Here is a 15,196-nt window from a genome sequence, read left to right as displayed (position 1 = left end):
GGAGGGAAGAAAATGGGCAAAGTTGATTATTTCTTCCGCGGCCTGGTGCCAATTGATAAACGGACCGGTACCGGTTCTCGTCCCGGTGGTTGGGGACCACTGCACCGCTATTTTGTTCTGCCCTTTGTATTCACATACCTAGAAGTTCATTTGTCACCGTACGTCATGTAACTTTCATGCGCACAAGTAAAACCTAAAGGGGATTAAAAAAATAGTGTTACAAACGTCCCCTTCTAACAAGGAAACGTCTTGTTTCCATACAAAACAATAAAGAGGAATGAAAATATACCAGGCAAGCTTTGTTTTACATACCGGAAGTCGAGAGCAGGTGCTACAGGAAGTGCTCAGTACCATTGCAGAGCAATTCTGACGAGCTAAAGGCGTTTTCCAACTGTTCAGCTTTAGCTAGAAGGTATTTGCCAAATGCACGCTTATATATTTAAATGTTATTCATTCATGCACAATTTTATTTGATCTTGGGCTATATTTTGCTTTTAAGGAAAAGAAAGAAAAAAAGCCGAAAAGCAGCATGTTGGCGGCTATCTCAAAATTAGCAAGGCTTTGTTAGCATCGTTGGCAATGAACATTGATTTTCATTCAGATATAAATGAACGAAATGAGCCATCGTTGTGCTTGTTAGTTTTCGAATGTACCATAATTAAGCCTTCTTTCGTTGGGTTAACTTTAAATATGTTCATGAAGGTTGAAATTTTAGCTTCTTCAACCGTGAATTGCAGTAGTTGAAAAATATCCCCGAACCTTGTCGAAAAAATTTGAAAGAAACCGAAATGTTTATGTATGATTAGTATACTTGTTTTTTTGTGAATAGGACACATCTACTTTTTATTGCGCAAGCAAATAATTAAGCTTAACATAACGGAGACACGACATTCAACTGCAAATACTCATATTCAGCTGAACAAAATAAAATTAATACGATTTAAAAAAAATACAATTTGCTGTAGAAGTTGGTCCATTGACAAAATCTTTGGATCTAAAAAAAATGACAGAAGCTTAAATTTTCCCTTTCAGTTATGACAGAAGACACACCCTTTGGTTTGTAAAAGCTGATTCAGGAAATTCTGCATCAGTTTTGAAGCTCAAACTGTATCAGTGCACTGATAAAACCTGGAAAGATGGTGGATCTTTACCAGCAGATGTCATAGCAATGGGTGTTTGTGGAATTAAAATTTTAATTAGGAATTTTATCCTGGAACGATTCCTTTTAACAATGATTCTTATCATCAACCAATTTGTGGATGATATGATTTATAGTCAATATGAGCCACTTGTATGTTTTGCTGCTCGTGGATGAGCTTGGATGAGCTGTAAAACGTTTCAAGGAGAAAGATTCAGTTCAGCTGTATTGTGTATAAATAAAATGTAAAAATAAAAAAAAACTTTTTTTTCTTGTTATAGCATTAAAATTATGATTGTATTACCGTATATATTTTGAATCTTTTCAATTAAAGTCCCACCCCAACTATATTTATATATTTTGTAAAGGTGTTTCCCAGTGGTCTTTTAATAATGATTATGTAGTTTTTAGCAAACATTAAAGAGCCTTCGTCGTTTTCTAAGACAGTTTCTGCAGTGCTGCAAGACTTCATATTAACTTTGCTTCTGGAAGGTGAATGGGATCGTTGGCATGGAAGTACCCCTACATTGATATCTTAGCATTCCTTTATTTATATGCTCTCCTGCTAGCTTACAGCCCCTCAAAACTTTAAGCTAACATTAGCATAGTAGAGAAAAAAACAGCTAGCAATCAGCTGTACAGTTTTGAGCCAGATGGCAGCTCAGGCGGAGAAAATGTTGATGGATCTGTTTGTCTGCAAGTTGATGCATCAGAATTGGAGCGGAGCAGGGAGACTTTGCCCCGCCCCTGGCAGTTGCTGCGTCAGAAGTCTGAGCTCTTTTAAACCACTGGGTTTCATCTGCTCCCTTTTCCATCATGGTTTGAATAAAGAAATACTCAGAAATGCAGTTTTAATCGTGTATTTTTTTACACATGTCCTCCATCATAAGAAAAATGCCATATGTTTGTTAAAACACCAAAAACACTATTTTCATTGAGGAAGGTCTTTAACATTTTAAAGAATAGTAACAGCAGACTGGAAGGAAAATGACAGACTTTTTACCTCATATGTTTGTCTTTTAATGATTTTTTCTTATTTCATCAGGTTGAATTTCACCATCAACTGAAATGAGCACTGCCATTCCCAACCATAGAAGGACCAAGCCTGGTGGTATGAACCACTTTTCCAAGATCTTGCCAGTATCACTTGCATATACTAAATTTCAAGTGATTTCAATTTTAATGAAATGTGACTTTCAAAGGATGAACTTGGTAACAACAAGAAATTATATATAAAAATATATAAAATCAGAGAGAACTCAGCTCATTATGCAGGGCAGGACTGATTGATTCTTACAGAGTCTTAATTTTAAAAGCTTTAAAACACAACTGAATAGTTGCAAAATGCTCTTTTATAAATAAGCAAAAACAAAATGGCGTATACTTATATAGCGCTTTTCTACCTACAAGGCCCAAAGTGCTTTACAGTCAAAGACCCATTCATACACTGGTGGCGGCTCCACTGAAGAAACACAGGTGCCCGCCTACCACCAGAGGCAAGGTGGGGTTCAGTGTCTTGCCCAAGGACGCATCGACTCATGGGCGTGCAAAGCAGGAATTGAACCTGCAATCTTATGATCATGGGTCGACCGCCCTACCGCTGCACCACGGCTGCCCCAAAATATACACGTTTGACTTTTATAACACAACAAAAAAAGAATTAGCTCAAATCAAAGCCAATAAATTCCAGGTAAAAGGTGCAGGTTCAAAATGCAGATTATTGCCAGATGCCAGTTTTGCAGAAACTCATTCAAGTACAGCACTGTGCTTTGTGACACCAGGAATGGCTTCAAAAACTATTTACGGTAGTTCGAAGCAAATTAATAAATACAAAAAAGCAACAGCTAGAGATGTAATAAATATTCCTTTTTGATGTTAGAAGTCTAGAAAATTGGAAATATATCATAAACCGTGTTATTTCCATTTTTCATCTATAAAAGATTTTAAACAGTACTTGCGTTTTAAGCATAACCTATCATTAAAGCAAAACGTATTAAGTATGCAGAATTTGCAAACATACTGATGACGATAAATTAGAATAAAGTAGCTGTGTTTATTTTCAATAAAAAACTGAATTTTTTTGCGCGTCTCTTAAAAAAACTAAAATAAAAAAAGTAATGAATACATTTATTTATTACGTAAAAAAGCGTATAAAAGCGACAGGATTTTCTGTGCTTGTAGGGATAAAGCCGGGGGCCACCAACAGTGGCGTTACTGGACCAACCTCCCAGATTCCTGGTCTATGCCAGAGCGCAACTGATAGTGCGCCAGCGGAGCGGAGCAGCGGACGAAGAGTGGGCATTTTTGAGAGCGACTCGGACTATGTGAAGCTGGCGAAACAAGGGGGGCACAAAGGTAAATTCTCTGTTTCATTGCACAGGGAAATTCAGATACTGAACAAGTGGCCTCCAGCTCTTCCACAAAAAAAAGATCTTGCCAAAATTTCTTGTAAATAATACATATTCAGAAAACTAAGGTAAGCACAACTTTAAAGCAGTTAAAGGTCAAAGCTGAGCTCCACATACATGATTTAGAGTGACCTGCATCCAGAGTGAGCTCTGCTGCAACTTTTCCTTGCGAATATGGAGTTGCCAATGCATACTTTTATCATGAGTAAATTTGATTATTGGAACGCCCTGCTTGCTGGTCTTCCAAAAACTAACATTAAGGACCTTCAGCTTCTCCAGAACTTTGCTGCAGGAGGTCTCACCAAGACCAGGAGGCGGGCTCATGTCACCCCAATTTTAAAATCCCTGCTTTGGCTCCCCATATGCTTCAGGATTGATTTTGAGATACTTTTAATAGTTTTTAAATGTCTTGGGCCTTCTTATCTGTCAAATCTTTTCGACAAATATGAACTCTCGCAGACCCTGAGATCCTGGGGCACTCCTCTTTTTAGTATTCCAGCTGTAGTGACCAAAACTTATGGAGAGGCAGTTTTTCAGCACCATGGCCCTCGTTCATGGAATAGTCTGCCTGAGAGCCGCAGAGACCATAGTTTCTTTTAAGAAAAGGCTTAAGACCCATCTTTTTAACCTGGCTACTACCTCATTTTTAAACTTTTATTATTTTATTTTGTATTTAGTTGTCTATTTTATCTTGTTTTATGAATTTACACTAGATTACTAATGATTTATTTTAATATTCCTTATGTCAATGTTTTAGTGTGTTTGTTTATTACTTTTATCAGTATGTTAACTTTTTAATTATCATTTAATTATCAGTCCTTCTTCATTTGGGTCTTCTCCCTCTTGGTCGGCTGCTATTCAGCTGCTGCAGCTCTAGATGGGGACCTGCATCGCCAGTCAGCTGTGGCGAGGCTGGTCCCCGCCTGTGATGCTGCATTTGTCTGGCTATGCAGCTATTCACAGAGAGGGAGCTCCCAAATACTTTTTTTTTCCAACAACCATCATTTTGTTTTCGTGCTCAGCCTAATTCCCATCGTCTATCCCCATCAGCTAGAGCAGGGGTGTCAAACTCATTTTCACTGAGGGCCACATCAGCATAGTGGCTGTCCTCAAAGGGCCAAATATAACTGATACATGTAACTAAATGTTATGAAAAATAAATGTAACTACCCCTTAATGTTAAATAACTCAATATTAATTTATTATAACTTTTTAAAGTGGCCCGCAGGCCTTGAGTTTGACACGTGTGAGCTAGAGGGTGGGACATGTGAAAGGGGTGGGGAATGTTTGTAGGTGGAGGAAGGGGCTCTATTTTAATTTTCGGGTTACATCATACTATACTTTTTATTTTGTTTTGTTTTAATGTAAGGCACTATTTTTGTGTTTTATAGGAAAAGTGTTATATAAATAAAGATTGATTTAATTTTGATTTGTCCAGAATTTCAACATGATATACAAATACAGCAAAACCTGCTATACTACCACTACCACTGATTGGATGGATTTTTACACTGTTTAAAGTAACGGAGTAATCTAATTACTGTTTTTACGAAACCTTTACTGTTACTGCATGTTAAGGATGATGCAATATTTGAAATTGATTTAATAAACAACACAATTCAAACGCACCACTTGCTGGTGTTGAGCTATAAAGTGCCTTTCTATCAAAAGGGGAAACTGGGCGGGTTGACAACAAGATAATCCACTAAAATTGGCTAAGGCCAGTGTCATGTTTCACGGTAGCCAGTCGGAGCCAAAATTGTTTCACACACAAGCATACTTAGCACTTAAACAGACATTGAGATTTTTTACGCTTTGAAGTATTGTAATTTTCTTGACAAACACAATGTTTACTGCAAGCTTGCACATGCATTACAAAACGCAATATGTAAAAATAAAAATAAAATCTATATATTATACATGAGATTAACGCAATAACATTTTTTAATTAGTTGTAATTAATTAATTGCTATTAACGTGATTCGTGCAGGTAATGAACAGGAACAGATGAATCTTCTCTGTCTCAATTCTTGCACTGAAGGTCAACATTGACCAACTTGTTAAGGCTGATTTACACTGGTACACCTGCATTGTGTCTCCCTTGCATTGCTTTGACACAAAAGATAGAATGTTTGCATTAATCAAGCAGAATATTTACATTGCTTCAGTCACGTCTGCGTCTGTCGTCCGTTACTCCGCAATGCAAGCTTTAAGCAGCCAGGAATCTATTTCTAGTTTCTTGACACGTCAATGTTTGGCCAAAACCTGGAGAAACTGGAAACGGGTCCGGGTTTCAAACTAAAAACTTCTGTAATTCTTAAAAAACAAAACTTTCTAACATTTTATTTCATATTAAAGGTGACGTACCCAGGTGATAACACACGTTAACAGCGGATAACACCGGCGTCCATTTTCGCCACGGACGACAAAAGTTTAAAATAATACAAACATTTTTAGAACATTCTACCACTCTGTACAGTAACATCTTTGCAAATTCAAAGTGTTTTCACATATTTGACATTAATGATGACTTGATCATTATTTGCTGACATCACATGTGTTGTCCGGTGTGATGTAACTTGGTGGTTTTTACATTATAGTAAAATAAACCTATGTCTCAATCCATGTGGGTATGTTCCAATTTTAATTCAATTATTGATTTCTCATTTTAAAATGATTTAATTAATGATATTTAATGATTTGATTCTGCTTCAGACAGATTGATCGGGTTTGATTCTAAGAATAGAAATCGATTCATCAAGTAATTGTTACACCCCTAAAATATGCAAGAGTTATCCCACAGAAAATATTAACTTTGTGTTAAAAAAAAACTTGCATAAAATTGAACGTTAAGGCTTTAAGCTTCAAGATTTTTCAAGCATACTATGAAACGATGTCTTTAGCTGCACATTTATTGATTGATTCAGGTACGTCTATTGAGAACAATTTCTCATTTACGACGACGACCTGAGTGTTGTGCTCCATGTCCATGAAGCGGTGTGTGTTCAGGGCTGTTTGAATGATAAAGTTGAAATGACTTACTGGCAAAATAGGCTTTTTATACCCAGGGAATGTTAAAATTGATGCCACCTTAAAAAGTGTTTTCTTTTAGAATGTTTTGGTTTTGGCCCCAATAAGAAAGGTACAGTGTTCACAGTGAGACATTATGTAACAAACACATGATGAGGTGTGTCCATCACCCTGATACAAACCCTCCTTATCGCAAAAATCCTTGAAGTGAAACGAACACTATGTAAATGACATCCACTGAAGTTTTCACAATGGTCCTTGACTTTTTTAAACAGTCTATTAGTGAGACTTCTTGCAAATCCGTCTGTTTAGGGCTTTGACTTGTCCATTCCTGGACTCTCCATTCATATTAAACAACCTTATGTCCAAATATGTTAAAACTTAAAAAAAGGATTCATAGGGTGTTCCATATTTTCCACAATAGTTTTTACTAATAACATATTAGCACAGTAATATAGTACTTTTTAGGTGGTTTAATGACATTTAGGTAAATATTTAGTGCACCCAGCCTTTGCCTTGGGTTGACTCTAGCATCCATGTGACTCCTGAATGGGGAAAAAAAGCGGGTTTAGAAGTGAGATGGGCGCAGGGATATTTCGACTTTTTTTTTAAAGTTAAACCAAGCATTACAATTAGGGGTTTCTTTTTGGCCTAAAACTATACAATCTACTAAGAGATTAGCTTCTATTGTATAATGTTGTGTTTTCCAGTCCTCTTTCTAATGTAAAATGGTTGTTGTAGTCTGTTTAGGACGATTGGCAAAAATCTGGGAAATGACAGCTCAAAGAAAAATATGACAAACTGTCCATGGAGACAGAACTGTAAACGTTTGACCACTGAGCTAAATGAGTTGTAAATTAAATATCACACTGAATGGTGGAATGATGCATCACAATTGCCTGTGGAGATTTTTCCCTGATTCAGAAATATTCTGACTCTTCCGGCAGGACTGCTGAGTCATGATGGGGACAGTGATGACAAACCGATGAAAGCATACAACCCGCCCAACTGGTTTGGAGATGATGAGTCTAAAAGGTGAGTGGATGAAGATGGAGGTCGGACATGACAATCAGGAGAGGAAACAAAGGCCTGCTCTCTATAAGGTTTGATAGAGAAAAAGGGAAACGGTCAATTACTTTAGTTGTTTTAAAAATCGAATGAAAGACAAGCAGGTTAGACTTTTTAGGACACAAACCATTTTTTTTTTCAGGATTTGAGAAATGAGTTCACACGGTTTGTCAATGGTGGTTTTGTGATTTCAGCGAAAGTAAAGCAACATCTCCTAACAGCCAGACCAAGGGGGAAAGGCCGCCTCTGGCTGCTCCGTTTGGCACTGATAACAGTCCCACCTGGGAAAGAGAGCCTGATAGCTTTTCTCATAATAAAGATCAGGTGAATTGACCAGACCAGTCATCCCTTCCCTGCCTTTTCAAACATTAAGCCATTCTGAAGCCTTCCATCTTTTTTTTGTTTTTCCATAATTTGCGTTCTTGCTTATTTTTTGCCTTTTAATAAATAAATAAATGACTTAAATATTTATAAACATAAAAATACATCAAATGTTTGAAATATTTACTGACATTTTCATATCTGCTAAGTGGCTGGGGAGAGCTACTTTATGTAAAATTTACTTTTAAATGTAAAATTAATATTAAAATATATTGGGGAAAAAAGAAAATTGGGTTATATTTGAAGTTACTTCTGATTAAATCTAATCCAAAATTTAAATATTTATATAATTTTATTTTTATTATTGATTACATAATTCCGTATTGCCGTTATTTTTCATGAGCACTAAATACTGCTTTATGTCAACTGTATCAATTTTAAGTCCAAATTTCCATACTTTAAATGACTAATTTTTTCTAAAAACACACAAAAAATGGATATGTAAATCTTTTGTTAGATTGCAAATGAAAACAAATAAGCTTTTGAGTATAAATCACATCAATTCTGGAATTTAGCAGTGATAACCAGCCTTAGATTCTATATTTACTCTAGTTTGAAGAATCTAATTTGAGGAGCTGAGGTTACAGGGACCTAAAGTGAAGAAACAAAGTGGAAAACCTAAAGCAGTGGTCTCCAACCTTTTTCAGGCCACGGACCTGTTTAATGTCAAACTATATATTTTTTATAACAGATTACCAAGATTCAATCAAACAAATTTGTTAATTTGTAGAAGTTGTTTCTGATTAGTAAAAAATTCAATAAAACCAACATTATTTTCATAGAATACTACTCTAACACTGGGAACTCAACCCAGTCTCAGATCATCTTTCAGGGCAAAAAGATTGATCATATTTAGTTTCTACATAGATCCTCATTAGTTGTGTATTCTTTAACACAGAGGAACAGATGCCTGCCAAATTCACCCTTGCTGTAGGAAAATTCATAAACGTCCGTTTTACAAGTTTATCAGAAACAACTTCCACAAATCAGTAACTGTATTTGATTGAATCTTCATCCTCTGTAAAATGGATGCAGCTAGTTTAAGCTTAGACTTTGTGCTAAGGTGGAGGCTAACAACCGGACGCTAATTTCAGCGACGTTCAACACTTAAGGCACGATGGATAAATAAAGCAAAGTAAAAGGACACAACTGTCATAAAACGTATTTTCTAAATATGATAATAAACATAAGTCCACTGTCCATAGTCTGCGACTTTATCTGCATATATGAAACATTCAAGAGTCAGTTGCCACATATTAGGCAGAGCGTTCTCTGGTACGTGGAAAGAACTGTCTCAAAAAATCCAAATGTCGAGGAAGACTTGTAGTTTTGTCTGTAAATAGCAGCTTCATTTTTCTCTGAAGTCGAAGGTTGTTCTTCAGTTTCCTCATTGGCTCATTTTTTCCCCCAAAAAACTCTCCAAATACGTTTCATTGTTTGGTGTTCGTAAGCTTTTTAGCTTTGGGCTTTTAACTTAGCGGTCCGAACATCTGCATAAAGTCACGTGACACATCAAGACAGATGGATGAGATGAACAGAATCTGGTAGTTTTCCAAAATTAAAACCTCCTTTCTTCAGTATCAGAAAAGAAACAAAATGGAAACTTCTAAATTTGCGTATGCATTTTTTATGTCTTTTTGTGCATTATTAATTAGTATCTTTTTCTACATTCTGAGAAAATAATAAAGGGATGCAAACTTTTTCAGAAAAGGTGAATTGGTTGTTTGTTTTTGGGTTTGAGCCATCTCTATTCATATTCTGTGCATGACTAACCCCACCTCTTGTTTTCTCCATAAATTTTCCTTTTAATATGTTTCACACCGACTCATAAGTCTGTTCCTCAATGAAACAAAGCGGTAAATTCATTTGTGTTTTGTGTGTTTATTAATGAGGAATTGGATGATGAATCCATCCCACAGGCATCTCCAGATGGAGCTGCTGATCAGATGGAGGGTTTGTCATTAGGCAACAAATACAAGAGAAGGTGCGAGTCTGCAGATCTATATTTTTCTGTTTTTGTTCATCGCTGTGGATGATTTAAAGCTGTTTGTGTCACCTCATCAGGTCTTATGATAAGAAGACTACTACCCCAGTCAGCATGTCCAAGCTGCTGAGTCATGGTTACATTGAGAATAAGAAGAAGTCCTCCAACGACGACGACACTTCAAGTAAGAAATTGAAACACCCCGATGCTACAGCAAATCCAAATTATTGTATTGAAGATTGTTTTCACTAATAATTCAAACTGATATTCAAGTCTCAATTGACAATTCCATTTGCAATTTGATCATGCCACTTGAAAATGCATTTTCATTATGTAACTCAGGCTTGCTTTTTTAAAAATGCCTTTTCCAATGAAGAATTCAATATGTAAAGAATCCAATTCAATCCTACATTTTTTTAAAGCAAAGTTTTAAGCAAAATGAATTAGGGGGACCTGGCTCCAGAAGAGACCCAGAAGTAGAAATTCTCCAAGATTTCATAATTGTAGCATGTTTTGTTAAAACCTTTTAATGCGAATAAACACATTAAAAAGCCTGAAAGATTAGCTTAAAATGGGGCAAAAAACTGTACCGGTAATCATTTTATCCCTTTCAAAAAGGATTCCAACAAAACCGTTCAGATTTGTTCAGCGGTTACAAGTCCTATTTTCTTTACTCTTAGGTGTATTCTAATGCTCATTCCTCATGAAAAGAAACCACAAAGCAGTGTTTTGATCCGTTCACGCTTTTTATTGATTATTCCTCTAAAAACCTGCAGTCTGACCCTTCCGAATCCACGAAAACAAGCTGTTTGTCACATTCTGATGTAGACAAGTGAGAATACAGTGGTGCATAGAATTCTTGGTACCCTTCAGTTAAAGAAAGTCCACAATGCTCACTGAAATGACTTGAAACATTCAAAAATAACAACATATTAAAATGTATTGAAAATTAAATCATCAAAATCAGCTATTACTTTTGAGTCATTGCTTAACAGAATTATCTAAATGATGGTACCCATAACTTAATATTTTGTTGCACACCCTTTTAGGCAATCACTGCAATTAAACGGTTTCTGTATTTGTCAATGAGCCTTCTGCACCTGTCCACAGGTATTTTGGCCCACTCCTCATGAGCAAACTGCTCCAGTTGTCTCAGGTTTGACGGGTGTCTGTGCCAGATGCAGCAAAGCAGCCCCAAAACAGAACTAAGCCTCTTCCATGTTTCATAGTAGGGACCGTGTTCTTTTTATTTGAATGATTTATTTTTGAGTCTATGAACATAGAGCTGATGTGTCTTACCAAAAAGCTCCAGTTTTGTCTCATCTGTCCAAAGGACATTTTCCCAGAAGCTTTGTGGCTTGTCAACATGCATCTTTGCAAATTCCAGTCTGGCTTTTTTTAATTACATTTTAAATTGTCATGGGTCTTTTTTAACATCTTTTAAAGGAAATGCATTTCACAATTTACAATTCAATATGCAATTAGGCAATGCATTTTAATAGAGAATTATGCAAATGCAAGTTCAATGTTGAATTTTGAAAACGCATCATAAAATTATTTATTTCCTTATTAAAAAAAATCAATTCCTTGTCTGTTTTTACTTCATTTTAGTCTCAAAGTAAATTAAATGTTTCTTTTCAGTTGTTTTGGCTTGTTTTCTAAGAAAGAACTGAAGACCACACCAAACCACCTGTGAAAATCCTACGATTCTAACAGTTTCTCACTTGGGGGCACTGTTGCCAAAAACAAGCTTTGACTAACAACAAAAAAGGCACCAAAAAACACATTGTCCTGTTTCAGATGATTTTTTTTTTATCTATTCATGCTACTTTGGATTTGCTGTTTGATGTTGTTTTTCCTCTATCTTGTAATCACCTTCGCGGATTGCTTTGCTGTAAAATCTTTAGACTAGGGCTGGACGATAAATCGTTTTTATCCCGCTGCTCTCTTGGGCTTCTGTTGTTTGGAGTGAAGTCAGGCTGTGTCTCGCAACAAGACAATAATGAAAACTGCAGAAAGCAAAGAGGAGCAGAGGGGGGAAAAAAAAGGCTTGTGCCTTAACAAGACCCCAAGCCCCCCAGCCCGTAACTTCTGTACACTTCTCCGTAGCACTTACGTTAGGCTGATGGAGCAGCAGGACATAAGGCAAGAACTGGAGGATAAACCTGCTGGACAACAGAGAGTTTGAGAGAAAGTCTTGATCTGGAGATAGTGGTGTTGTTGTATACTGATCCTATGATGCTATAATGCTATGCTAAGGAGCTATTTCGCGTGTAGCCACTTTGCAACCACAAACTGGTTAAAAGTCAGACTATATTTTGACGGAGCAGACTTCAAGACGTGGCAGATAGATAAAACAAATGTGAATTGATGAATATATATTTTGTTTTCTAAATATAAGTAAGGGTTAATGGCAGACGAAGTATACATTATCACTTTTTAATGCACGCTGTGGAAGCCTTTCACATTGGACGGTTGCTTCCACGAAGTGCTTTAAAAAGTGATAATGCATACTTCGAAGGCTATTCATCCCCTTATTCCATGGTCACTTACAAAATAAATAAATAGTAACAAGTTTTTAGTGCTTAATTCTTGTTTTTTCCCCAATTTGGATCGCGTACTATTTGTTACGTAGGCGCCGCACCATGTAACAAATAGTCCCTGTCGCGCCGCACCACCGCTGCAGTCAAAATTCGGCGATTAGATATACGGTATGCTGATCTTTCCGATGGGTTGAATAAAGCATCAGTTCAGAGAGAAAGTTCTCCTATTACCGCTTCTTTTTGTCCAGATGATGATGCTAAAGGTTGTTTTAAAGAAAAAAAAAACGTATTTTTTCACCGTGCGGTTATCCTGTGGTATATCACTTTTTAACGCACACCCAGCAGCCAATCAGAATTGAGTATTCACCCGGACCGTGGTATAACAGGCATTATTTCATTGTGAAAAACGTTATTAGCAGCTTCTAACATTAGTGTCTGGGGTTGAGCTGAAAAATAAAACACTCCCTTGCGAGAGCACTGCATCTGTCACTCTCAATTACATCAAGAATTCAAAATATTATAAGGTTGTAAGGCTGTTTGCATTATGATTTATTTGAAAAATGAATGAACTGGAGGCAGAATTAGGAAAAAGGTGCATCTTCTTTCAATCTTCTCCCCTTTAGTGAATCTGTCTTTTTCTCAGCAGGTTTTAATCTGAGTTTACAGCTAGATGGCAATAAAGATGTGTTATAAATTGATATATTTAAAATCAATTTATAATATATATATATATATATATATATTGTAAATTACTTTAATGCAATTTCATTTTCTTGGAAAAAATTAGGAAAGTACTTTTCCTTCTTTTCAGCTGGTTCAGACAACAGATAAAAAGAGGAAGTGTAAGAAATCAATTAAAATCTAAAATCTAATTTGCAAAATTCTGAGATTTTTCTCTTTTGGCCATACTGCCTACCTCTGCTTTAAACTGAGCTGCACCAGAGTTAATTTGCAAGTAAAGCAAAGCCCTTGTTCTGAAGTAGATCACTTTGTCTATAAAGTCTGAGCAAGATACAATTGTTTTTGAGTTGGAAAAAAAATGGCAAAAATTTAAGAGGTAAAAATCATGCAATTATTGGAAAGTAAAGAAGAATAACATTTATTGTTTTGTAGGTGTGACCTCAGAACAGACCAGCACCACCATGACGGAAGATGTGGACGACCTGGAGTAACCCCCTTCAGGTTTCCAGTCTGGACGGAACGGACGGGGTTTTACTGCCTCTTCCGCTTCACTCAAAGTTATTGTGCATCCACTGACTGTTAGGTTTTGTACTCATGCTTATGCAAAGGTACCATCCTATATTTATTTGCTAAAATTTTCAAAAACTTGTTCGGTTGCAAACCAACAAGTCTCAGCTACTGTAGTGGCGTTCAGACCAAGTTAGTGACGTTCTGAAGTGTTTGTGTTCATGTGTTGTATTTACAGTATGGTGAAGAATTTGTTTTGATCAAGCAGTCTAAGGAACTGCAGAGGCAAAGACACTCGTCTCACAAAACAAAAAAAACTCTGCAGCTGCGATCACATAATGCCCAGAGCCGCCACAAATTGTTTACTGACAGAGGGGCCAAATATGATTTTGAGTTTGCTGTTTTCTTTAGTCACAGTTACAATTTATCCTGCAGGTAAAAAAAAAAGAAAATCAGATTACAGCGAGAAGTGCCAAATCATTCCAAACACCGGACTACTTGCATCTGCTCCAAACTTTTACGTTTACAGCCTCAACATGCATCTTTATGCAGCAATTGAACAAACCGAAATGACTTGAAGGCTTTTTTTGTGTTCATGTTTACTGAAGAAAACACTAAAGTATTAATTTATTTTAAGCAAAACTGCCTAATGCAGATCGTGTTTACATTGTTTTCATCGTTTTGATCCATAAAACAGAAGCATTTGTGTTTGACCTAACCCGGCAATTAAAATTCCAATTCTGCAATAGAAACACTGATTTCTAAATATCTAAATTTAAAATCTTAACATTGCACATTATTATCCTTGTGTTTTAAGCTTCTATTGTTACTTTGCAACACGAGTCGAATGTACCATGTTTGGATTAAGGTGAAGTATAGGTTTGTTTTTACGCAATGTTATATATTTAAGTCCAGTCGGTAGCGTGCATCCAGCCTGTATGGGAACTTTTAGTAGCTTAACTTTGCAATGTCATGTGACTTGTCTAGCCCCCTCCCTCTTAAATTGTTGATGGGTTTTTAATTGTAGACTGAAGGAATCAATTGTTGTACAGAGGATTCCTGGAGAGTTTGTGTTGACTAGAAATCCGCCTGACCTGGCTCATTGACAGGACCCTGCTTATGTTGACAACTGCTAGCAGATTCTGAATTATATAAATAAATGGGCATGTGCATGGACCTGAGTACTGTTATTATTCCACAAATAAATCAGTGTTTTTATATTTGATCATCAATAAATCCTCACCAAATACATTTGTCAAATATTAGCTTAGGTTTTATATTAAATTAAATGTGTGTTTTACGTATCTTTTTGACAACTGCAAGGCAATATTTCCTGCACAAAAAAATCTTAAATTTCTGTTTTGTCGTGGTTTTTATCGCATCAATTCTGGGTAGTTCTAGGGTTATGATAGAAATATCCTAAAATGTGACTCCTAACGTGGAGATTCCACGGTTT

The 15,196-nt window shown here is 36.3% G+C and overlaps 1 protein-coding gene across 2 annotated transcripts; it reads left to right on the top strand.

Annotated features, from left to right (window-relative positions):
* Window positions 1-275: 275 nt before the first annotated feature.
* c2h7orf57 (chromosome 2 C7orf57 homolog) lies at window positions 276-14,916 on the top strand. Of its 2 annotated transcripts, none has more exons than XM_023964751.2 (8): window positions 276-412; window positions 2,184-2,249; window positions 3,320-3,493; window positions 7,524-7,611; window positions 7,839-7,968; window positions 9,945-10,009; window positions 10,090-10,193; window positions 13,666-14,916. In XM_023964751.2, the coding sequence occupies exons 2-8, from the start codon at window positions 2,207-2,209 to the stop codon at window positions 13,722-13,724; spliced, it is 663 nt and encodes a 220-aa protein (XP_023820519.1). In that variant the 5' UTR covers window positions 276-412; window positions 2,184-2,206; the 3' UTR covers window positions 13,725-14,916. The 2 variants fall into 2 exon arrangements, with proteins under 2 accessions (XP_023820519.1, XP_023820518.1); XM_023964750.2 differs by having other exon boundaries at window positions 9,918-10,009.
* The last annotated feature ends 280 nt before the right edge of the window (window positions 14,917-15,196 follow it).

The sequence above is a fragment of the Oryzias latipes genome, chromosome 2 (assembly GCF_053564925.1).
Source record: "Oryzias latipes strain Hd-rR chromosome 2, Olatipes_Hd-rR_3.1".
NCBI lineage: Eukaryota > Metazoa > Chordata > Actinopteri > Beloniformes > Adrianichthyidae > Oryzias > Oryzias latipes.
Note: the sequence above shows the minus strand (reverse complement) of the source record. Positions and strands in the feature narration are given on the sequence as shown.

What these genes read in the sequence shown, in the direction of transcription:
- c2h7orf57 (XM_023964750.2), top strand. Translation starts at nt 2,207, where the DNA reads ATGAGCACTGCCATTCCCAACCATAGAAGGACCAAGCCTGGTG. An exon ending in TAGAAGGACCAAGCCTGGTG is followed by an intron (nt 2,250 to 3,319) that starts GTATGAACCACT and finishes CTGTGCTTGTAG; the next exon opens with GGATAAAGCCGGGGGCCACC. An exon ending in GAAACAAGGGGGGCACAAAG is followed by an intron (nt 3,494 to 7,523) that starts GTAAATTCTCTG and finishes CTCTTCCGGCAG; the next exon opens with GACTGCTGAGTCATGATGGG.